The 22,140-nt window shown below is 30.7% G+C and overlaps 2 protein-coding genes across 2 annotated transcripts; both read left to right on the top strand.

Annotated features, from left to right (window-relative positions):
- Nucleotides 1–5,233: 5,233 nt before the first annotated feature.
- On the top strand, nucleotides 5,234–7,216 carry LOC137828296 (GRAS family protein RAM1-like). The gene has a single exon (XM_068634793.1). It carries the CDS (start codon nucleotides 5,447–5,449, stop codon nucleotides 6,830–6,832), a length of 1,386 nt encoding a protein of 461 aa, XP_068490894.1. The 5' UTR covers nucleotides 5,234–5,446; the 3' UTR covers nucleotides 6,833–7,216.
- An 8,058-nt stretch (nucleotides 7,217–15,274) lies between these two features.
- On the top strand, nucleotides 15,275–19,768 carry LOC137828904 (FHA domain-containing protein PS1-like). The gene is made up of 6 exons (XM_068635651.1): nucleotides 15,275–15,610; nucleotides 15,705–15,892; nucleotides 16,424–18,667; nucleotides 18,760–18,895; nucleotides 19,001–19,338; nucleotides 19,423–19,768. Exons 1-6 carry the CDS (start codon nucleotides 15,331–15,333, stop codon nucleotides 19,609–19,611), a joined length of 3,375 nt encoding a protein of 1,124 aa, XP_068491752.1. The 5' UTR covers nucleotides 15,275–15,330; the 3' UTR covers nucleotides 19,612–19,768.
- Nucleotides 19,769–22,140: the final 2,372 nt, after the last annotated feature.

The raw sequence follows: 22,140 nt of genomic DNA, 5'->3' as shown, positions 1-22,140 counted from the left end.
TAAAGAATCTTAGATTGGAAGAATCTAAAATTCATGTATTTTTTCTTTCTTATAAATTCTTTGGGAGGAGAAACTTGCTCATGTCTCTGTATTTTATGCATATACTATACAAATATCTATACATTATACAAGTACATGCATCCCATAAATATTGTCATGTATAAAGTTTATATGTATTTCACTCTCTCGATAGTCTTCATTTTTATTTGGACAAAAGAGATATGTCCTATGATTCTTAGCTCACTCTTCAATTTAGGCTTCCAAATTATTTTTTATCTTGCCTAATTGATTTTTCTCAAGACTTCATTATCACCTCCATAGAAATTTTCTCTATAGTCTCCTAATCTTCTTAATGACCTCTTCATGCATTTTAAAAATCATCATGTTAGTGACACACTTCTCCCAAAAATACCACAAAAAAAAATATCTAGCCTTCCACTTTGTTAACTTTTGTGTAGGTCCATTAGGTATGTACTGGTTATTCAAAAACAACTATTCACTTCAAATTTATAAGATATCCATTTGATATCAACCAACAATGGGAACCACGGGATAATATTATACAAATCATTAAGTCCTTAGTTTGAATTGGAACTTCTGTTTTAGGTTAAAGAAAGCAAAATATCTATTGTATCAAATTGGCATTTTGATTACAATTAGAGAAACATGACATGAAGTATATCCAATATATTTGCTCTTTGATTTGGACAAAAGTAATTTGGTAGGAGAAAGGACGTATTTGTTACAAGGAATATATGTCAAACCAGAGGAAAACAAATATAACATCCAAGTAATAGTGAAATCTTATCAAGGAATATAAGTTTCTTAAATCGAAGAGGACAAAAAATATTCAACAAACTAAACAAGAATTTAGACATACATTGTGCTTTAATATATAATGGCATTTAACTTTGATGGAACATATACTTATAATTATTAACCTACCAATGTGTGTGTGTGTGTGTATATATATATATATATATATATATATATATATATATATATATATATATTAAAATGTGAAATGATGAACTAATTCAATTAATTTAAGTAATATATATTAATAAAAATAAATTTTATAATTTTAAAAAAATATTAATGAAATTACATTGAAATTAAAAATTACTTAAAATAATGACGAATATAAAACAGTTTTCATACCATTCAAATATCGAGTATAACAATTACTCTTAGATGTTAGAATGATTAAATGACTACTATATATATTTGATATATATTAGATTTAGACTTAAATCTTATAATAAATTTAAAATGTTAATTGATATTCAATTACTTTATAATGATATTCCAAAAAAATTGTTAATTCAACTATGCTTCCAGGATATAAATAATACTTTGAAAAATTTAAAGCATAAAAAAGAATTAAATTAAATTAAAATAAAATCATTTAGTTCAGATCTTAATTAAAGATATTATTTAAGACAAGTTATTACTTCTTCTTTTCATGTATGGAGTTAAATGACACGTAGAACTTAAAATAACTCATTCTATAATAAAACAACTTATTGTATATATAGGCTATGTGCCAAAATAACACATGAAATAAAGAATAGTAATTGAAAATTGTAATAAGACAATTTTAATTTACAGTAAAATTATATATTTAATAAATAATATAATAATATGTGTGCTTAATCTTAGCAGTACATTCATAGAGTATAATGAATGGAAATTAAAATCACAAAACGTAAAACTTCCTCTTTTCATGTGTTTGATAAAGTGCGAACTTTTCAAGGAAAAAAAAATATAGAAAACCAGAAGCAGATGTACGGTGCAAACCCTATTTTATATTCTTGGTTCATTTGCAAGATAAAGTCAAAAGTGTTTTGACACCTTCACACTGTATGGAAAATTCTTTTTTTCTTGTGATGTTGTCTTGTTATAAAAATATATTTTGTTTTGTTAATCGTTACAGTTACTCCTCTATCTATGTTCAGCTGCAAGATTTCTTAGAACCTTTCAAACAGCAAAGGAAAACGGATTGACGAAACGTGAATGCGTTTGGATTTGGCAGTTGAAAGTGGAAGAGGGAGAATGATGAGAAAAAGTAGATGTTGTTTATTGAGAAAGTGTTATAAAATAATGTTTATCAACACACCATCCTCTTGCACCAATAGATGGCATCTTGGTTGCTAATGACAATGCATACAAAGTCATCATTGCTACTTAGAGAGTGTGAAAGATGCCAAGAGATGGAGTGCAAGAATCGTAATACCTGGAAGATCCCCAAATGTATTACAGTACTGTTCATAATTACACCCACACCATCCTCAATCAAAGTACGTATTACAATATGCAAATTACTATAATATTTTTGAGAGAAGACAACAGCTGTAGAACCCAAACGTTTGCATCTTAGGATGCAGACAACAAACATCTGGATGCTGGTGTCTCAAATTAAATATAGTTATTCCCAATACTCCAAAAACTACATAGCCATGATTTCACGGATCATGTCAATGTGTGGATGTGGCCTCACACAAGATTACATTTCTTCTTTTTCTGTGCTTCATCTCTCATTATGTATCTTTTATTTCAATACTTATGACTTTTATCAGAACTGTGTATCATTACATGTATACAATAATGCTATTTGAAAGATGTGTGAGCAAAATGAGAAAGGAAAACATTAATATTTCTAGAATATATAACAGGTTTGTATACGTTGACATAACATCACAGAGAAGAATGAAGTTCTTACATGCCAAGTGAGGGTGAAAAAAAGTGAAGTAGGTTGAAATAAAGTAATGGCATGAAGCACAGAAAAATGAATTGGATGAGGAAGAGAACACGTGCAGCGGATCCATGGATGCACACGTAGATTTGTACATATCTCCAAAGTATCATGATCCTACTTAGGACTCCTAAATTATTGTGCAAAGGGGAAAATATTGTATGATTTGATGCAAGGGGAAGAGGATAGAATAAAGTATATTTTATGTGTGTTTTTGTTTGGAAAGGAGAGGGATGAGTTATTTTTTGGGGGAAAGTTGGAAAAATGAGTAGTGGAGATCTGTGGTTGATGAGTGATGACTTACTTACTCCACTGCTCTTTCCCCATCCATCAAAATTTTCTTCTGATGACTGACACGATTGGTATGCAGAACCGACCACACCACCTTTCTCTCTTCAACCCCCACCACTACTTCCTTACCTTTGTTCTTTTTCATCTTGGCACGCAAAGAGTGTATGCTCACGCAAAGGGGAAAAAAAACATATAGATTTGGGAGGGACGTGTTTGTTTCTTGAGAAAAGGGAGGTATGAAAAAACCCTCACGTGGGGTTGTCTGACAAACCCCATTTTTTCCACTAACCCGAATGAGAGATTGAGAATGCCTATTGAATTCAAGTACCTGTCCTTGCATCACACCTTTGTTTCTAACACACACACCCATCCTTTCTCTTTAGTCCACTTCATGCTATCTATTACACACGTACCCTTTTGCTTTCTCTTCCTCATTTTTCATTTTCTGTTCCTTCTCATTCATTTCTCAAGCAAAAGTGAAAATTTTTTAATCAAAAATGTTTTGGGGTTTTTTTTGTCTTTGAGATGGTATGGCAGAGGGGCCTCACGTGGGTTTTTCTGACACCAGAGCATGTTTTTCTACCTTACCACTTTTCCTTCTTTCCTTCCTCGTTTTACCTTTCCATTCATCAAGTTGAGACAAAGAGGTTTCTTGCATTTGGGTTTTGGTCTTCTTTGTTACACTGCTATATAGTAAGTAGTATATATGTATATGCATATTTTTTTCTATAGATTATTGGTTGTGGAGATATATGCAGAAGGAGGTTTCTTTATGTTAGATGCTCTATTTTTCTTCAGTTATCTTCTCAGCTTTGGATAACATTATACTTAGTGCATCCAAGAAACTGCCATGTGTCAGCCTCAAATTGCACGTTCATTGTGTGTGTCCTATTTGAAGCATATTAATAGTAAGTTATGTGTCCTCCATTAACAAGACAATCAAGAATTAAGAACTTTCCCATGTTTGATGTGACCTTTAAAGGATCCAGCACTGCTACCTATGACTATTTCAATCACCAATACCAACACTCATTAATACCTCATTCTCTTCCTTTCTACACGGAAAATCATTATTTTTTTGTTAGGAAAGTGATTGATACTAATTGATAGGCACAAAATTATTTCACAGATTCTTCCCAGCTATAAATGAATTTAAATCTAGTTATTTTAAATTATAATTTGATAACCACTATATACTGTTGCCTAAACTACTGGTTTTCTATTCGTACAGTAATTTATTAACCATTCCTTCCCTCCTTCATTGGAATACTGATATATGCTACAAAAGTTGATCGAGTTGGTAATTAATGTTTACAATGGCAGATGCTTTGTGGAGTAAAGTAAACCTTTTATCCCAATCATCTTACTGCCAAAAGGAGAAAAATGAAGTTGAATAAGCATATACAGAGACACAGTGCATCCATATTTATAAAAAAATACGTTTATCACACGGGTAAAGTGGTGTCACTTTTTGTTACCATCCATTTGTCTTGGTATATTATGACGAGAAAGTGTCAAAAGTTTCCTTGCAGAAGATCCCAAAGTACTCGTGGAATATATGCTAAGAAAGCCAAATCCTTGTAAGTGGCTCTAAATTGTACCAATAAGAAGGCATGTTGAGAAGGCTAGGATCCAAATTTCTTTGTTTCCATCAAAGGCAATGAAATGAAGTCTCAAATGTGGCTCATATAACTAATAAAAAGAATGTCATTGACTAATCTATTTATTTTAATAGATATATATAGGTATATTTATACATAAATATAGCGGGTACCTGCATTAATTGGTAGTTCACAGATATGGAAGTCTAAGTAGGTAATTGATGGAAGGGAAGGAATATGTGTGGGGGAGAAAAGGAATAGGATGATGAAGGTAACTTGTTAGGGCAATTAATTAGAAGGAAAACTGTGTGAGGACAATTCTTTCAAGGACGGTACGTTTGATTCCCCATTGACAACGCTGTCTCTTGTCCAATTCATGTGGCATCTTCCAAGCCTTCCCAACTACCAAAGGAGTAAAAACCCATAAACAGGACCCTTTAATAGATTTCAAAAGCAGTCCAATATAATAATAATGAAAAGATCAATGTGTTTTTCCTGACCCAAGACACTGATTCTAAAGAATAAAAAGATACCCTTCTTAATCTCTCCGTCTTATTGGAAAATATGGGAGAAAAGAAAAAACAATATCTCTCATCCTTCTCTCTTTCTTCATCTTTTGCTCCTATATATACCCATATCATCACATGAAGGAATTTTTGTGACTTCTCCCCCATAAAAGTTCACAAGCATATCAGGTTTATGTCATAGATTTACTCTCCCTCTCTCTCTCAGACACACACTCTCTCTCATCACACACACACACAGGTTTTGTTTGTTCTCTTTCACTCTTTTTTCAGATATGGAAGATTCAGAGGAGGATGAGCTTTTGAATCTTAGCCTTTCAGTTGCTGCAGATAGGGAAAAGAAAAAGAAGGGAAAGATAATTAGGGAACATAGCGTCTCTATGAGTAGTACTACTGGTAGGAAGTCCTATGAAAGGTATGAAGGGAAGATATTTAGGCTTCTTGAAATGAGGGAGCAGATGGTAAGAGAAGAGCATAGGAGGAAAGGAGTTGTGGAAGATGGGAATGGCCTCCCCTTGATCCATTTGCTGCTCTCAACTGCCACTGCTGTTGATGACAACAACTTGGATTCATCCTTAGAGAATCTCACTGATTTATACCAAACTGTTTCCCTAACAGGTGACTCGGTTCAGCGTGTGGTGGCTTATTTTGCTGATGGTTTGGCCGCAAGGCTTCTCACAAGGAAATCTCCATTCTTCGACGTGCTCATGGAGGACCCAACAACTGAGGAAGAGTTCCTTGCATTCACGGATCTCTACAGGGTTTCACCTTACTTCCAATTCGCTCATTTCACAGCAAACCAAGCTATTTTGGAGGCCTTTGAGAGAGAGGAAGAGAGGAACAACCGCGCTTTGCATGTCATTGACTTTGATGTCTCCTATGGCTTCCAATGGCCCTCTCTCATTCAGTCTCTCTCAGAGAAGGCAACCACTGGCAACCGCATATCCCTCAGGATAACCGGATTTGGGAAGAATCTCAAAGAGCTTCAAGAAACTGAGTCTAGATTGGTTAGTTTCTCAAAGGGTTTTGGCAGTCTGGTGTTTGAATTCCAAGGGCTGCTACGAGGCTCAAGGGTGATCAACCTAAGGAAGAAAAAAAATGAAACGGTGGCCGTCAACTTAGTTTCTTATTTGAACACTTTGAGTTGTTTCATGAAGATCTCTGACACATTGGGATTTGTTCATTCCCTTCATCCCTCCATTGTTGTTCTGGTGGAGCAAGAGGGTAGCAGGAGTCCTAGGAGCTTCTTGTCAAGGTTCACAGACTCCTTGCACTACTTTGCAGCCATGTTTGATTCACTGGATGATTGCCTCCCACTAGATAGTGCTGAGAGGTTCAGAATTGAGAAGAAGCTTCTGGGGAAAGAAATCAAAAGCTTGCTCAACAGTGATGTGGATGGTGTGGATTGCCCAAAATATGAGAGGATGGAAACATGGAAAGCAAGAATGGAGAATCATGGGTTTGTTGCCACCAAAATAAGCTCAAAGTCTATGATCCAAGCAAAACTATTGCTGAAGATGAGGACACATTATTGTCCTCTTCAGTTTGAGGAAGAAGGAGGTGGAGGTTTCAGGGTTTCTGAAAGAGATGAAGGAAGGGCTATCTCTTTAGGGTGGCAAAATAGGTTTCTGTTGACAGTCTCAGCATGGCAATCAGTCTGAGAGATACAAGCTTTAAGTCCTAACCCTTTTCATCATTTTGGTAATAATCTACACTTAAAATGATGATTTAGCTAATATTTTTCTTATTTTCTTTCATTTAGCTGCCTATCTTGTTATATATCTAAGTCTTCAATTATGAATAGCTTTCCGTAGTTGGTAGATTGTTTAAGTAAGGATTAAGGTTAATATGTATATATATTAGGAATGTTCCCTTTCTCTTCTTCATTGTTTTAGCATGATGAACCCTAATTTCCCTATTCTCTTGGGCCCAAGTGGAAAAACCCTAGTTTAAGCCAGGAACAAATATATATCTAATTAGACACTATTTAGGTTTACCTGAATGAGATCCGATTACATGTTACTGATGATTTCATCAATCATCTTATTGACAGCAGTAGAGTTACAAAATATTTTATATATTTTCTTTCTACATGGTAACAACTGTTGTTATCCTTGACTATTGTGTGGGTAAAAAATAGTATTACAGAAGTGAAAGAAGAAAGAAACGAAAATATTTATAACATCAAGAATGGAGTTACTTAATAAATTTAAGGATTCTTTGGGATAAAATTATTTTGGAGTATCAGAAGGGAAATTTAAAATTAAAAACACATAGGATATCATGATGTGTGGATAAAAAGAAGAAACACATTGAGGACAAAAATATAGGGAGTTTTGATATGATTAAAGCTGGCTAGCAATTATTACATGGGTATTTTTAAAACATTTATAAAATTACAAAAGAAATTTTTAGTAAAATCTAAAATAAAAATATGAATGTTAAAAAATATAATATTATAAAAATGTTTGCATAATTAATTATTTTAAAAGCTTAAGACTAATATAAAGTGACCAGTCATTCTTTAGAAATGAGTGAACTAAGTTATTCTGGTTTAAACTGCTTTGTAAAAAAGTAATATTGTTTTATGAAACAAACAAAAAATTAATAACATTGTTTTCTATAGTTTAAAAGCTAACCTTGTATTTCAAAACAAGAACTAGAACATCAAAATATGGTTTTAGTTTTGTTTCATTATACTTTTTAAGTTTTTTTTGAATAATTGATAAAATAAATAGATAATCAGACCTTTTTTTTTTTAAAAAAAACTAAAAATTACTTTTCAAACAAGTTTTAAATCACAAAAAAGATATTTCAAATTAATATATAACAAATGAATAAATAATAAAGCAATTAATGTAAAGTACATACATCTTGTAACTATAGTTGTTTCACTTAGTCAAAATTTTTTAATCTTATAAGTTGAATTCAGTCTTCTCTTTACATTAATGCAAAACAACAAATTATAAGAAGAGAAAGATCATCTTTTACCCTTAATACTCTCATTAATATATACTTTTGTGATTTTACTCATAGGTTCAAAATAGTTTCCAAAAATTAAAAAGGGGTGTTAATAATCTAAAACTTTTTCTTTAGTTTAGAAAAAATAGATCCCTATTTATCTCTATTAAAAATAAATATAGATATCTACTAGTACATTGGAAAATGATTATCACTTCATGTCTGCATGACTGCAGAAAACCATTCATACAATCTTGTTAATTTATGTGCAAAATGTCATATTTACAACATGCAATTTTGGCCAATTATTTGGTTAAAACTATACCGATAGATATAAAATGAATGCATAATTTGGACTACTATAATATTATATAACCAATAATTTGGATTACTTCATTATATAACCAACAATTTTGCTGATAAAAAAAATATAACCAACAATTTTCTATAAGACAATGCTTGTTTTTATAATCACAATTAGGAGCTAATAAGCAATTTTATCAAACTAATCCTAGCTTCCTTACAAAAAAGGGGATTCAAAACAAATTAATATTATTTTTATTTAACTCCTTTAAAGTATAAAATACACTTCTAAAGATAAAATATAAGAAAATAACCATTGATTGAAACTACAAAACATTAACATCATAGGAACCTCATAATTCATTTTAAACATACATATATTTTGTCACAGTCTCAACCTATTAATGTTTTCAATTATTACCTACTAATATATATATATATATATATAGGAGAACCCTATACATGGTGTTACCTTCTTCATTGTGAGCATGGCCACATATTTAAAGGATGAACTGTGGCTTACATTTTAACACGTAATAATAAAATAACTGACTAATTATTAAAAAATAGTAAAAATATGGAAGTAAAAGTTGAAAATTCTTCTGCAGCCGTATAACATATAACCCAAATGAACACGAAATTGATTCCAGAAGCTCCTATACCTAGCTATGAACGTAGCATGTACGCTATTTTGGACTTTGGTTCTTCGCGTTGAATCAATTACTACATTCTAAGCATTCATTTTTGCAACAGCACCCACATTCAGCACTTCATATCTTCTGAAATATATGTATTAAGCCATTTTTGGTATTTGTCTGATGTTAATTTCTGCAGAAGAGAAAATGATCTGTGTTATAAACCTCCCATTCTGATTAATTCCATTGACATGTGTTGATGATGAGCATGGCAATATAGATAGCAACACTTTCTTTTCATCGTTTCCACTGTACTGTAGCTGCTGAAAAACACCATAAAAGTTGCATTTATTATAGCTTGTAAATCACAATCTGCTATCTCCATGGGAGATCGTGACCCATGAGGAGTAGTTGCAAACACACTCTCTATGTTACAATGGAATCTCTAGTGTGTCAGGGAAAAAGAAACACAAGATTTTTAGCCATTTGAAGCAATGAAATAGTCAGCATTTTCTCCTAGAGAAGCTGAATCTTCTGTATTCACAAGCCAACCTAGGTTCAGATATTAGGTTAGCAATAACAAAATAATTATATTTTCTAATAAGTTCAGTATATATAGGGATACACATTACTCCATAAAATCGCTTATTAGGAACTAAATTAATCCCCATGGTAAAAAATGGTGTACAATTCTCCTTTTACCTAAAACAGTTCCTATGGTTTTAACAAATTTTGTTGAGTTAAATATTATTTTTATATACATTTTTTCATAACATGTTCCTATAATATTTTTTTCGCTATTTATCCATTATTACATTACACCTTTTAGTTTATGCTTTTCTTTCATTTAATCCTTTCATTTAAAAAAAATCATGAAATAAAAACCAATTTTAAAAATAAAAATAATTAATTGTTATAGTAACTAAATTAGATACCATTTTAGAGACTAAACAAATTTTTGGTTTTTAAATTAGTTTCTATTATTATTAAATAATTTTTAAATTTGTATCTAATTAGCTACCAAGGTTTTAACTACCAATTATTTAGATTTTAAATTTGGTAGCAAAAACTTTGGTAGCTAATTAGATACCAATTTAGAAATCATTTAACAATAATATAAACTAATTTAGAATCCAAAAGTTTTTTTAGTTTCTAAAATGGTCTGTACTATAACAACTAATTATTTTTTAATTCTAAAATTTGTTTCTATTTCATGATTTACTTTTAATTATTATTTAAAATTTTCTGAAAATACAAATAAAAAAGTAATTTTCCTAAACAGGCTCTCTAAAAGTAATTTTAATAATCATTTATAAATTTTACTACTTTTTTTTCTAATAGGCTACACTTTCATAGAAAATCAGAATCAAACGAGTTTTTACCCTTTTCTTCTACACGATATTTTTGTTTTTATTAAACTCATCTTAGAATACATGTGTTATGTGTTATCTTTTAACAGTTGTGCCGCCCGCTTCGATCGACTGGCCGAAATCAACCTTGGTCCAATTTTACTACTTAAAAACACTTAGTTGAAGTGGACACCAAAATTTGTGTTCTTGAGATAGAATTTTCATATTTATAACTTGAAATAAAACTACATTAATGTAGATGGGAAGGGGTCCTGTAATTATTTTCTATAAGGGATAAGTAAAATGTTTTCTTGAGAAAGTAAAGATAAAAGTGTTTTAGATTCCATGTAAACATAGGTAATGGTAATTTTAATGCACTTCAATAGAAAATTAATAAAGAAAATGTTTCTATAAAATCAGTTAAACCACAATCCTACAATCTAAACATGCACTAATTAATATATGAACCCATGACCTCTATTTATAAGCAATCTGTAATATTTTTAATTGGTCCTTCACAATAAATTATAAATATCACTTTCACTTTGAGACATTATCTTCGTTAGAACTATATATATCCTTAAGCCTTAAAACTTAAATTCCAAAATAGATAATTAATTAAAATTTAATAATGTGATGGCAACGTGATAAAAAATATACATGCAGTGGTGTTGAATTTTGTTCTAATGATTGGAAGTGCATGATTTGTTATATTATTGGTTCTTTACACAGAGAGTTGTCATTATCAAATGCTAAATATGTATCTCTTTATATCTATCTGGATCTCACCATATCAAATCCAGTTAGCTTCTCATATTGTGACTACTCATTGCCAAAGGAAAAAAAAGGAAAAGCTGTATTTGCCAAATAAATATTTTTTTTTTTATATTTATTAAGAGAAAGGCCTCAAAATTTTGGATAGAAAGATGGTGAGATAAGATGATTTTACCTAAGGATTTCCTCTTTTGTGTAATGCTTTTTAAGGTTAAAGCACCAAATATATACATTTGATCACTTGTTGTAAATCACCTCATGTGAAAAAAATGTTATCTCAATTCAAATTTGTTTTTTAGCAATTTTTTGTCAACAATTTGTTCTTATATGTTAGTGAGGATAACATCATCCTTTTCAAATTATTATTACACATAAAAAAAATATAACTTAATATCTATAAATGTAATTTAATTAACTTTTGTCATTTGAAGGTAGCAAAAATCAAGTGATACTATACTATAATTCTCAAAGTTTTACCCTTACATTATTAATAAGTTTAATCACTAATAGCTAAAACATTAATAATTAATTAAAGAAAATATTTATTGAAAATATAAATTAATTTAGATATTAATAATTTTATAGTATTTAATTTAATATCGTAACTAATTATTTATTTTCTTAATTGGTTTGTGTTTAAATGGATTTTTGGTATAGTCAAACGGTTCATTGAATCAATAAAAATTCAACCTAAACATCTTAATCGAATTAATTATTAATGAAATTTTGTATTAGAATCAAGTTCCAAATAATTAATTATTATTTTAAAGTAATCAATTATCGCACTCATGTAATGAGGTACAACATAAAATAATAAATTATTCGTAAAAGTATTAGTATGTACAAGTAAGATAATTGATTATATTTTAATATAATTAATTAAATAATTTTTTTTAAAACAGAAAAAACTTAAGTTTTCTAGAAAAAAATAATGAAAAATATAATATACATAGAGTTTTCAAGTTTAGGCTTTAGATTTTTTTTAAGTTTCATAAATTACTTTTTTTACCACAAAAGGTATAAATGATCTTTTTATGAGACATTTTTTATATAATATTTAATAATTTTTACTTATTTTCTTTTACTAAGATGGTGAACTATCACTACAAGAAAATCATTAAATAGTAATTAAATTTAGAGATAAAAATAATTAGATTGACTAAGTTAGATACTAATTTAGAGACTAAAACATTATTCATGGTTTTATTATTAATAAATTTTTTAAAAATAATTTCTAAATTAGTTACCTAAGTTTTAACTACTAATATTTTAGATTCTAAATTAGTCTCTAAAAGACTAATAGAGATTAATTTAGAATATAAAGTAGTAAGTAGCTAAAATCTTGATAGCTAATGGTTAGATACTAATTTATAAACTATTTTATAATGTTTTATTAATAATAGAAACTATTTTTTTTTATATAAAATGGTCTTTAGTTTAATCAAATAGTAACTAATTATTTTGGTCTCAAAAATTAATTTCTATTTAATGATTTTTTTATGAGTGTTTTGGAATTATTATTTAATAAAAAAATTAAAGGTTTATTTTTTAGGATGTATTTACATTATTCTATGTGAAGTTAGTGTGCTCACACCTTTTCAACTCTTGTGTTTTTGCATGTAGTTTCAACACAATAACAAATATTGGGGAAGATTTCAATTTTAGTTTTTCAATTGTGTAGTTCAAAGAATATCTTAGGATAAATGTTATTAGTAAAAAATATTCAACAATTAAATACGTTAAGTTTCTCATTTATAACAATTATTCTTCCATTTAAACATGTTGGTGCAAAATTTAAAAAATTATATTTGTCTATAGTGGTGTGTTCAACTAAGAGTAACATGTGTTACTAATCCATGCATAATATGTCTTTTCAAGAGATTTTTGCATGTGAAGTTGGTGATCCATGCAAAAAGAAATTATTATATTTTTGGACAAGTCATATTTGTGGAAACGATTTTATTATGAAGAAGTTGTATCAAGATATACGAATTCATTTTAGATTTTAGTTATTAACGACTTTTATTAGAACCGTATAACACAAAAGTTGAAGGGACATAACACAATTTCATAAGTGACACGACTTTAGTTATATTACTTTTACACGAAAATCATGTTATGATATAATTTTACTTAAACCTTAATTTAAAAATGGAACAAAGTTGTGAAGAATCCATACAATTTCAACAAGTTGTCATGACAATTTCAACAAGTTGTCATAAATGACAATTTTTTGTTGACAAAAATCTGAAGTAAAATAAAATCATGCAAACAAGACACAACTTGTCCAAACGTAATATTTTTTTTTCTATATTTATGTTAAACAAACTAAAATGCATCATTCTCCAAAAAAAAATCATAATGGTTGTGGTGTTTAATGTCTTCATCCCACCCATCTTTTTTTTCAATAAGTAAAGAATTAATAAATAGGTATTTCATATATACTCCTAGTACTCAAATTATCATATACTATTTTGGTATTTTCTACCATAGCCCTACCTTATACAAATTATTATAACTTTATTTAGCCAAACTGGGTCACCCTACCCATAATAATTAATAAAAACAAAATAAGTAAATTAGAAACATTATTTTAAAAGTTAATAAAGTTAATAAATTTACCTATTTTTATTATTTATAAAACACGCTTAAAAGTGTATTGTTGTAACAAAGATTAAACCGAGTATTTGTTTTTACCTTTTAGTTAGTATTCCTATACTTATACGTATCAAAGACCCTAATAAATAGGATTTGATGAATGGGATTATATGACCCAGTGACATTTTAAAAAGTTTATTTGTATCGACATTTTTTTTAAATCAACTTTTATAACTAGTTATTTTTATTTATTTTGAAGGAATCTTTAATTACTAAACATAAATGCAGAAGAATTAAATTCAGGCAGTTATAGAATAATTTAATCACTTTTGATTCTATTATTTGCTGTTGAGTGAATTTGAATATGACAGTTTGGAATGCTTTGACAAACTAATAAAATATAAATTTTATTGTAAAAAAACATTTAAAAAAAGCAAAAATGTAAATTCTTCAGTTTCCATTTTATATCACCAGTTTCAAGAAAAATACTTTACTCCTCATGCAAATGAGGTGTGTCACTGTCATGGCACTCTAAAGCTAGCATTAGTTGTAACACCTTTCATGTGAAAACCAAAAGCAAAAAATATTCACTGATTCAGTCACAACTTGTTAAAAAAAACTATGGTGAAAACAATAGTGATCAATAAACAACCTCCCATATACATTGCTTGCATGTTTCTTTCTTTTTTGTGTGCAGAAAAAGAAGTTCTACAAAACTGCTACACTAATTAAACCTTTTTTTTTATAATAGCTACCACTATTATTGTTCATAATTCTGTAGTAGGCAGTAGATTGCATCAGTCATTTTACAGTACAAGATTAGAAAACAGTAACCAACTTCAACACTAAGGCACATTGTCCAATAAAAAAGCTTGCTTCCCATGGAGACTCTGTTGAAATTTTTTCATAATTTTAATTTTTTATTTCTATGGATTGCATGTTAAATTGGGAGGAAGAATAAGAAATTATTCATCAACAAAATTCATTCCTTATAATGAAATTAGGTGATTATTGAATCATTAGGTGATTACTGATTGAGTTGTTATTTTGTTGTGGTGGAATGAAACATGATTAACCCATTAAGTTTCATTATTCTTCTATTTTTATCTGAATAAATCACAAAATATATAACACAACTTTAGTTTTCATTCCAGTCGCAGTTTAAAGTTCACTGCGGAAAAACTTTAATATTGGAAATATATTTATTTTTATAAATTAAAACTCACAATTAAAAATATTTTCACTCCTTCAATTCAACATTTCTGCATTTGAAACTGAATTCCTATTTCTCTCTTCTTTTAAAATAATCAATGATTAAAATAATTAACTTCTAAATGTAAATTATTATTGTAAATACAATACATTAAAAAGATATAACTAATTTAAAAAGATACCATTTCAAGGCAATTGTAACGCTGAGAAAAAAAAGATAGCCGTTGGACACAACACTGTCTTCAAATATTCAAAAAATATAACTCTTGTTATCACTACTCACTTCCAAGTTTCAGGCTTTAGAAAAAGGGATCTTCTTCTTCTTCAATGGCTGACATTGCCATGATGACACAAATGAGTAACATTAACAATAACCCAGAACAAGAAAAGCATGCAAAGTTCCCAGTTTTAACGGTGCTCAAGAACAACGCCGTTCTCAAGAATATCCTCCTCGTACACGACGCCAACAACGAAGATCAGACGGTCCTGATTGGGCGACACCCTGACTGCAACATCGTCCTCATGCACCCCAGCGTGAGCCGTTTCCACCTCAGGATTTGCTCCAACCCTTCTTCCCTCACTCTTTCTCTCGTTGATTTGGCTTCTGGTGCGATACCAGTTAAACGAATCGTTTTTTGTTCTTTTTCTTTTCTCTTTGTTCTTGCTTTGAATCTTGATGGGTTTTGATTCTGTGCGGGCAGTGCATGGTACGTGGGTGCGTGGGATGAAGCTGGAGCCCGGGGTGAGGGTGGAATTGAAGGAAGGTGACACCTTCACTGTAGGGGTTTCTACTAGGCTTTATCGTCTCAGCTGGGTCCCTCTTACCCAATTGAATGTCTTTTTGCCCCATCAACAACAAAAAGAACATGAACAAGAAGAGATAATCAAGGTACTTTTTTCTTTTTACTTTTCGGTAAAACTATTCACTTAGCCTAGAATTATCGTCTTTTTAAGTTTTACTTTCATTTATATGAAGTCTAATTCCCTGGAGTTATTTTGCGGTTTATGAGAAAGTTTTTTGTACTCGTTAATTTTATGCTGTTTGAAAGTTTTCTATGATATTATATTAGCATTAAAAACCAAAAATTAGCTTCTATACGTGTAAAAGGGACTACAAATTATAATTTTCTCGTATAAGAACTAACAATAGAGGTAATTGTAAGGACTATGTTAAATGTTTATAGCGTAGAATGCATGTCAGGTGTCCGTAAGTTGTTTTTCTTTTTAGTTTGTTTGGAATTTTGGGAATTACTAAGGATTTTGAATTGAGACGGCTTTAAGGAACGCAGAAGTTTGGTTTGGTAAATTGATGTCTACTAGCTTGAGGAGGAATAGTTTGCTTTATTTATTCTGGGCATTTTGTTTTTTAAAATGTTATATATTTTGTTTGTGTGTTTTCTTTGATTTTTCTCTACTTTAGTTGGGTATGCAGGATGAGAATTTGGAATATACTGTGGAAGAAGAGATTCCGGAGGCTGAAGACATGGTTTCTCTTTGTTGTGATGAAGAGAGCAAGAGCCATTCTGAAGATAAGGGATTGGGAGTTATCAATGGAACTGAAACATTGTGTTTTCCTACACACTCTGGTGGTGAAAATATACATTGTGACCGTCAAAATAGTGTTTTATCACCCCCACATATACAATCACCCCCTTATGCAAAACCAGTTGATGAATTCGATTACACTGAGAAAATTGAAGCTTGTCCGAAAGTGGAGATGCCTGGAGAAACTAATTTGCTTTGCACATTGAGAGAGTATTTCACACAGAACTTATGTCTGCCTGTTGTGGAAGCGGTTCACGGGACCAAAATGCAGCAATTTCAAGCCCAACATGATACTTTCACAAAACAACAACCTTCTTTGAAAATGCTTTGGTCCAGCTTGTCTACAGATATTGATCCTCCTGCGACTTTTGATGAAAGGGATGTTGTTGCAGTGGCTGTAATACCTACAGAATCTGATTCTGGATGCACACATGAAGATACTGACAAGGTTGAAGATATTTTAACAACTGGACCAAGAATTTTCAATTCTGAGAACACGTGTTTGATAGTTGAGAAAGATCTTCCAGATTCTGAATTTCATCAAATGGAAGTTGTTGAAGAAATTTCTGTGGATTCAATACCTGAAGGAGAAAAACAAGGTGAAATTCACTGGTCCAGCTTGCCTACAAATATTGGTCCTTCATCTTTTGATGTAAAAGATGTTGCTGCAGTGGCTTCAATACTTACAGAATCTGAGTTTGAATTCACGCATGGGGATAATGACAAGGTTGGAAATATTCTCACTTCTGGACGAAGAACTTCCAATTCTGCGAACATGTGTTTGATAGTTGACAAAGATATTCCTGATACTGTATTTCATATAATGGAAGTTGTTGAAGAAGTTTCTATGGATTCAATACGTGATGGAGAAAAACAAGATGAATGCAAGGAACAGTACACGTCAAAGTTGCAGGATCAGAATGGAAAATCTTTCCGTGAGGAAGGGTACTCTCGTGAGGAAATAGTTGAAGATAATGGAAACAACTGTATTAAAAGCTTTCCTGCATCTTTTAATGAAAAGAGCTTACCTGTAGTAACTCTAATACCCACAGAATCTGAATTTGGATGCACACTAGGAGATAATGAAATGATTGAAGATATTTTAGAAACGGAATCACGAACTATCAATCCTGAGAACACATCCTTGCTAGATGAGGAAGTTATTCATGTTTCCGAATTTCAACCAATCAATACTGTTGAAGATGTGCTTGTGGATTCAATATCTGATGGAGAAAAAGAAGATAAGTGTGGCAAGGAGTTGGAGTCAAAGTTACAGGCTTCCCTAGATGCTAAATCCTGTCAGGAACCTGGTACCTCAGTGGATGAAATAGCTGAAGATAATGGAAAAATTTGTACAAAAAGCATCTCCTCCACGTCATTTCATGTAGAATCTCCAAATTCTTCATTGCTTCAGGAAGTTGCCTTTAACATTACAGCCGAGAACCAGACCCCTCAATCTCTCACTGCTCTGACAGGATGCTCTGGAGGGGAGTTCCTTGAAAAACATGTAGAATCAACAGAGAAAAGTTCAACCTTTGGCAGTATTTGGTCAAGAAGGTGTAAGGGTTCTAGTGCTCCCCATATTGGAGCCAGAAAGCGTAGATTTATGAGCACATCTAAGGTTGGTACTGAAGTTAAAAAGAGTAATGTAAAGGAGGCCATAAATAAATCAATGCCAAAGGATCTTTCCTCTGTTTTTGATGTGGAAGAAAAAAAAATTACTTCAAATAAGGAAAACCTAAGCTTAAATTTGCAGCTCATGAAAAAAGGTAAGCTAGAAGAAATTAAACTTCCCACGTCACAAAGGTCACCCAATTTGAGCTGTTTTAGTCCCAGCATTCATTCAGCCAAAAGCACAAGCGATGTTTCAAATAAAGTGAACTTGACTATAAAAGTAGCTCAAGAATGGAAGTCACAAAGAAAGCCTCTTAAATGTCTTATCAACTTGGTTCATGAGCAAGATATGATGGAATTAAAAGAGAAAAGAGTGGAAAGGATACCCTTCCGATCACTAATGAACTCTGGAGACAATCATAATTCAGTGATTATTTCTGCTGCAGAAAGTACTGATAATGCCGGTATTTGTGGGAAGATCTCAAACAAGTGCACTACACCTTCTGTGAGTCAACCTATATTCATTTACCATTCATATAAATGGCTGGCTCAAGAGTTCCATATTAGCATATACGCTTACATTTGTTTTGTTTGCAGCAACATACTAGCAGAGAACAAAAGAGGAGCTGGGACATGGTTGTAGACACTGCTTCTCTTGTGAACAATGAGTCAAGAAAAGCTCTGCAGCTTCTACAAGGTCTCAAGGGGACTCGTTTAATCATTCCAAGATCGGGTAATGAGTTTTAGATCATTATATGCCTTGTAATGTACTTTGTTTGGAATGGGAATGATGTTGCTTTTCACAGAAGTTACTCTCACTAACAATCTGTGATGTCAGTCATAAGGGAACTAGGCTGTATGAAGCAACAATTTACACTTTTTAGAACAACTTCAGAGGCTTCTTTGGCATTAGAGTGGATTAAAGAATGCATGGAGAAAACAAGGTGGTGGATTCATATCCAAAGCTCAATGGAGGAGTGCGGGCTGACAGTTCCAACCCTTTCTGCTTCTCCGCAGACTCAGTTTGTTGGTTTCAGGATCTCAAATAAATGTTCTTCACCTGCTGTTGAAGATCACATCCTTGACTGTGCTCTTCAATATAGAACAAAGGAGAATGTTGGACAACTTGTCCTACTTAGTCATGATGTTACATTGAAAATAAAATCCATGGCAAAGGTATTCTCTTCAATTGAATATAAAATCTATTCTCTGGACACATCTCATTTTCCTAACTCTTGATGTTATTTTCTACTATTTCAGGGGTTGCTGTGCGAGACAGTGCAACAATTTCGCCAGAGTTTAGCAAACCCCTTCTCTGAGAGGTTCATGTGGCCCAAGAGCTCTCCTCGAGGACTGACATGGTCTTGCCAAGATGATTTGGTTTTAAGGGAGAAATATTGTGGATTGCCATCAAAGGCTGGTTTGAAGCTCATCACAGAGCAGCTTTAGCACTTTCATTGATTAAATTTTTTACTATTATAATCTCATTTTTTACTATTATAATCTAAAGGTAATTCTGTAAGTTTTATTTTCAAGTCTTGGGAGAGAAAAGTGTCCTTTTGGAACAGTAGTCATTACATTAATTTATTTATTCTTTTCTATCTAATTACACATTTTTCTCTTTTCCTCCTTTTATCTTCGTCGTACAATGATTACTTTTCTCGTAACATTAATTTTAAGCACCAACACAGTGCATGTTGATACATAAAAATTTTGGGCCACAATTGATTGTAAAAGCCACCGAGAAAGGCGTTGTTACGTCGCACAAGAAGTACGAGTGTGATTGACTGAGCTTCGACCACGGTACTGAAGATGGTTTTAGAAATGACTAATGATATAGACACGAAAATCACTACCAGATTCCACATTCATGAACAGGAAAAATGATGGATGTACATGTAAAAGGTAGAAAAAATTAACAGAAAAAAAAGTAAGATGAATAACATGGTATTAAAAAGAAAGAAAGAAAATGTATATTTAATACTTTTTCTCTAATGTTGTGTTTGTGTTTGCTTTTGGAAATGACACTCTAACCGGTGTAAAAGGTTGAGGGTGAGGGGAAAGATGGGGGCTTCTCTAAAAGGTTGAAGGTGAGGGTGTGAGTGAAGGGAAAGATGGGATGTTTAGGTTGCTCTCATAAGTGAAGAGAAAGGAAAGTAGGTTAAGATGAAAACCACATAGGATTTGAGGAAAGACAATGGTGTCATTGCTTTTGCTAAACATTTTTGGACTTTATCTTACACACTTCCATTACGCGAGCTTTGCATGACATGTAGCAACAGTGCAATACTGACACAACAATGCAAATGCGCATGAGATTCCTGACTTTGGTTTACATAATCTATTTGACCAGAGTTGAATGTGAATTCAATGCATAATTGAGTTGGTGAGGGAGTAGACGCGTCATAATGGTCATGCACATATATAAGATGTTTCTACGAAGCTAAGAAAACACATAACAAATTCAAATCACCCTACAGACTTTCGCATTGGTTTAGGGGACTTGGAGAGGCTCGTGAGTAAGCATAGTGGTAGGAGAGTGAGTTTGATTTTTCATCTCTGACCTCAGGTTAAGTTTCTGTGACTTTAGTTTCGTGCCTAACCAATTATCATTGAAAAACAATGCACTACATAATCGATTATGTAGTTAAAATAATAATGGATAATCGATTATATTTGTGACATAATCGATTATATGTTATTTTTGTCTGAACATAATTGATTATGGAGGTTGTGCAGATATGAACTTAATCGATTATCCTGGAGCATAATCGATTATGTTGGATTTATAACGGTAAGAAGAGTCGATTATGCCCCCTTAAATCTTTGGATAATCGATTAGGTGATATTTTGAAGGCAACTGGTAATTGGTTATGTTCATGGTTTTTCCAGATTTTTTTTTTTATTTTTGTTTTTATTTTTTAATAAAAAAAATTCAGGCACGGTTTGATCTTGCTGACAGTTGCATTGTGTTGTGATGGTCTTCTTCCTCCCAGTTCAGTTGTGATTTTATTATGCTCTCTTGAGGTATGTGTGATTTTTTTTTAAATGTATGTTTTATTTCTCTTTAAACTCTGTTTGGATGTTTATTGTTTTTGAAATTTAATTTCCTAAAATTATTTAAAAGTTGTTATTCATGTTAATTAGTTTATAATTTTAGATATCAATGTTTAGGAGAAATTTAATAATTATATTAGTAAATTAATTATTGTGTTAAGTTGTTTATAATGTGAAGGAAAAAATTTGATGAAATATCAATATTTAGTTTCTATGACATGAATTGAAATTATAGATGTGGATATGTTTTTTAAATATATTATTATTAAAAATATTGTAGTAATTAAAAAAACCAAACAAAGTTTAGAGAAGAAATTAGATTTTTTAATAATATGTGTAGATAGTTATTATTTTATGAATATTTAATTTTTTATAAAAAATAATTTTTTTTATTTAAAATTAATATTTTTACAGAAATAGAATTTTTTAATGTTATTTTTTTTGACATTTTACATACACATAGCATAATGTTATTATGAAATAGATATAGTTTATTTCTCACATTTTACATAAATTATTAATCTTATAATTAAAAAGATTATAAATAATATTGTAGTAATTAAGAAAACCAAAAAAATTAAGAGAAGAAATTAGAAGTTTTAATAATATGTGTACATAGTTCTTATTTTTTAACATTTAATTGTTTATAAAAAAATACATTTTTTATTTAAAATTAATATTTTTACATAATGGAAATAAATTTTTTTAATATTATATTTTATTTTTTACATTTTACATATACATAGCATAATGTTATGAAATAGATATAGTTTATTTGTCACATTTTACATAAAATATTAATCTTATAATTAAAAAGATTATAAATAATATTGTATTAATTAAAAAAACCAAACAAAGTTAAGAGAAGATATTAGAAGTTTCAATACCTCAATCAAATCATTTAATTACATGAATATTTGA

The sequence above is a fragment of the Phaseolus vulgaris genome, chromosome 7, assembly GCF_000499845.2.
Source record: "Phaseolus vulgaris cultivar G19833 chromosome 7, P. vulgaris v2.0, whole genome shotgun sequence".
NCBI classification, from domain to species: domain Eukaryota; kingdom Viridiplantae; phylum Streptophyta; class Magnoliopsida; order Fabales; family Fabaceae; genus Phaseolus; species Phaseolus vulgaris.
The sequence above is the reverse complement of the archived record's forward strand: the minus strand, read 5'-3'. Positions and strand labels throughout refer to the sequence as shown.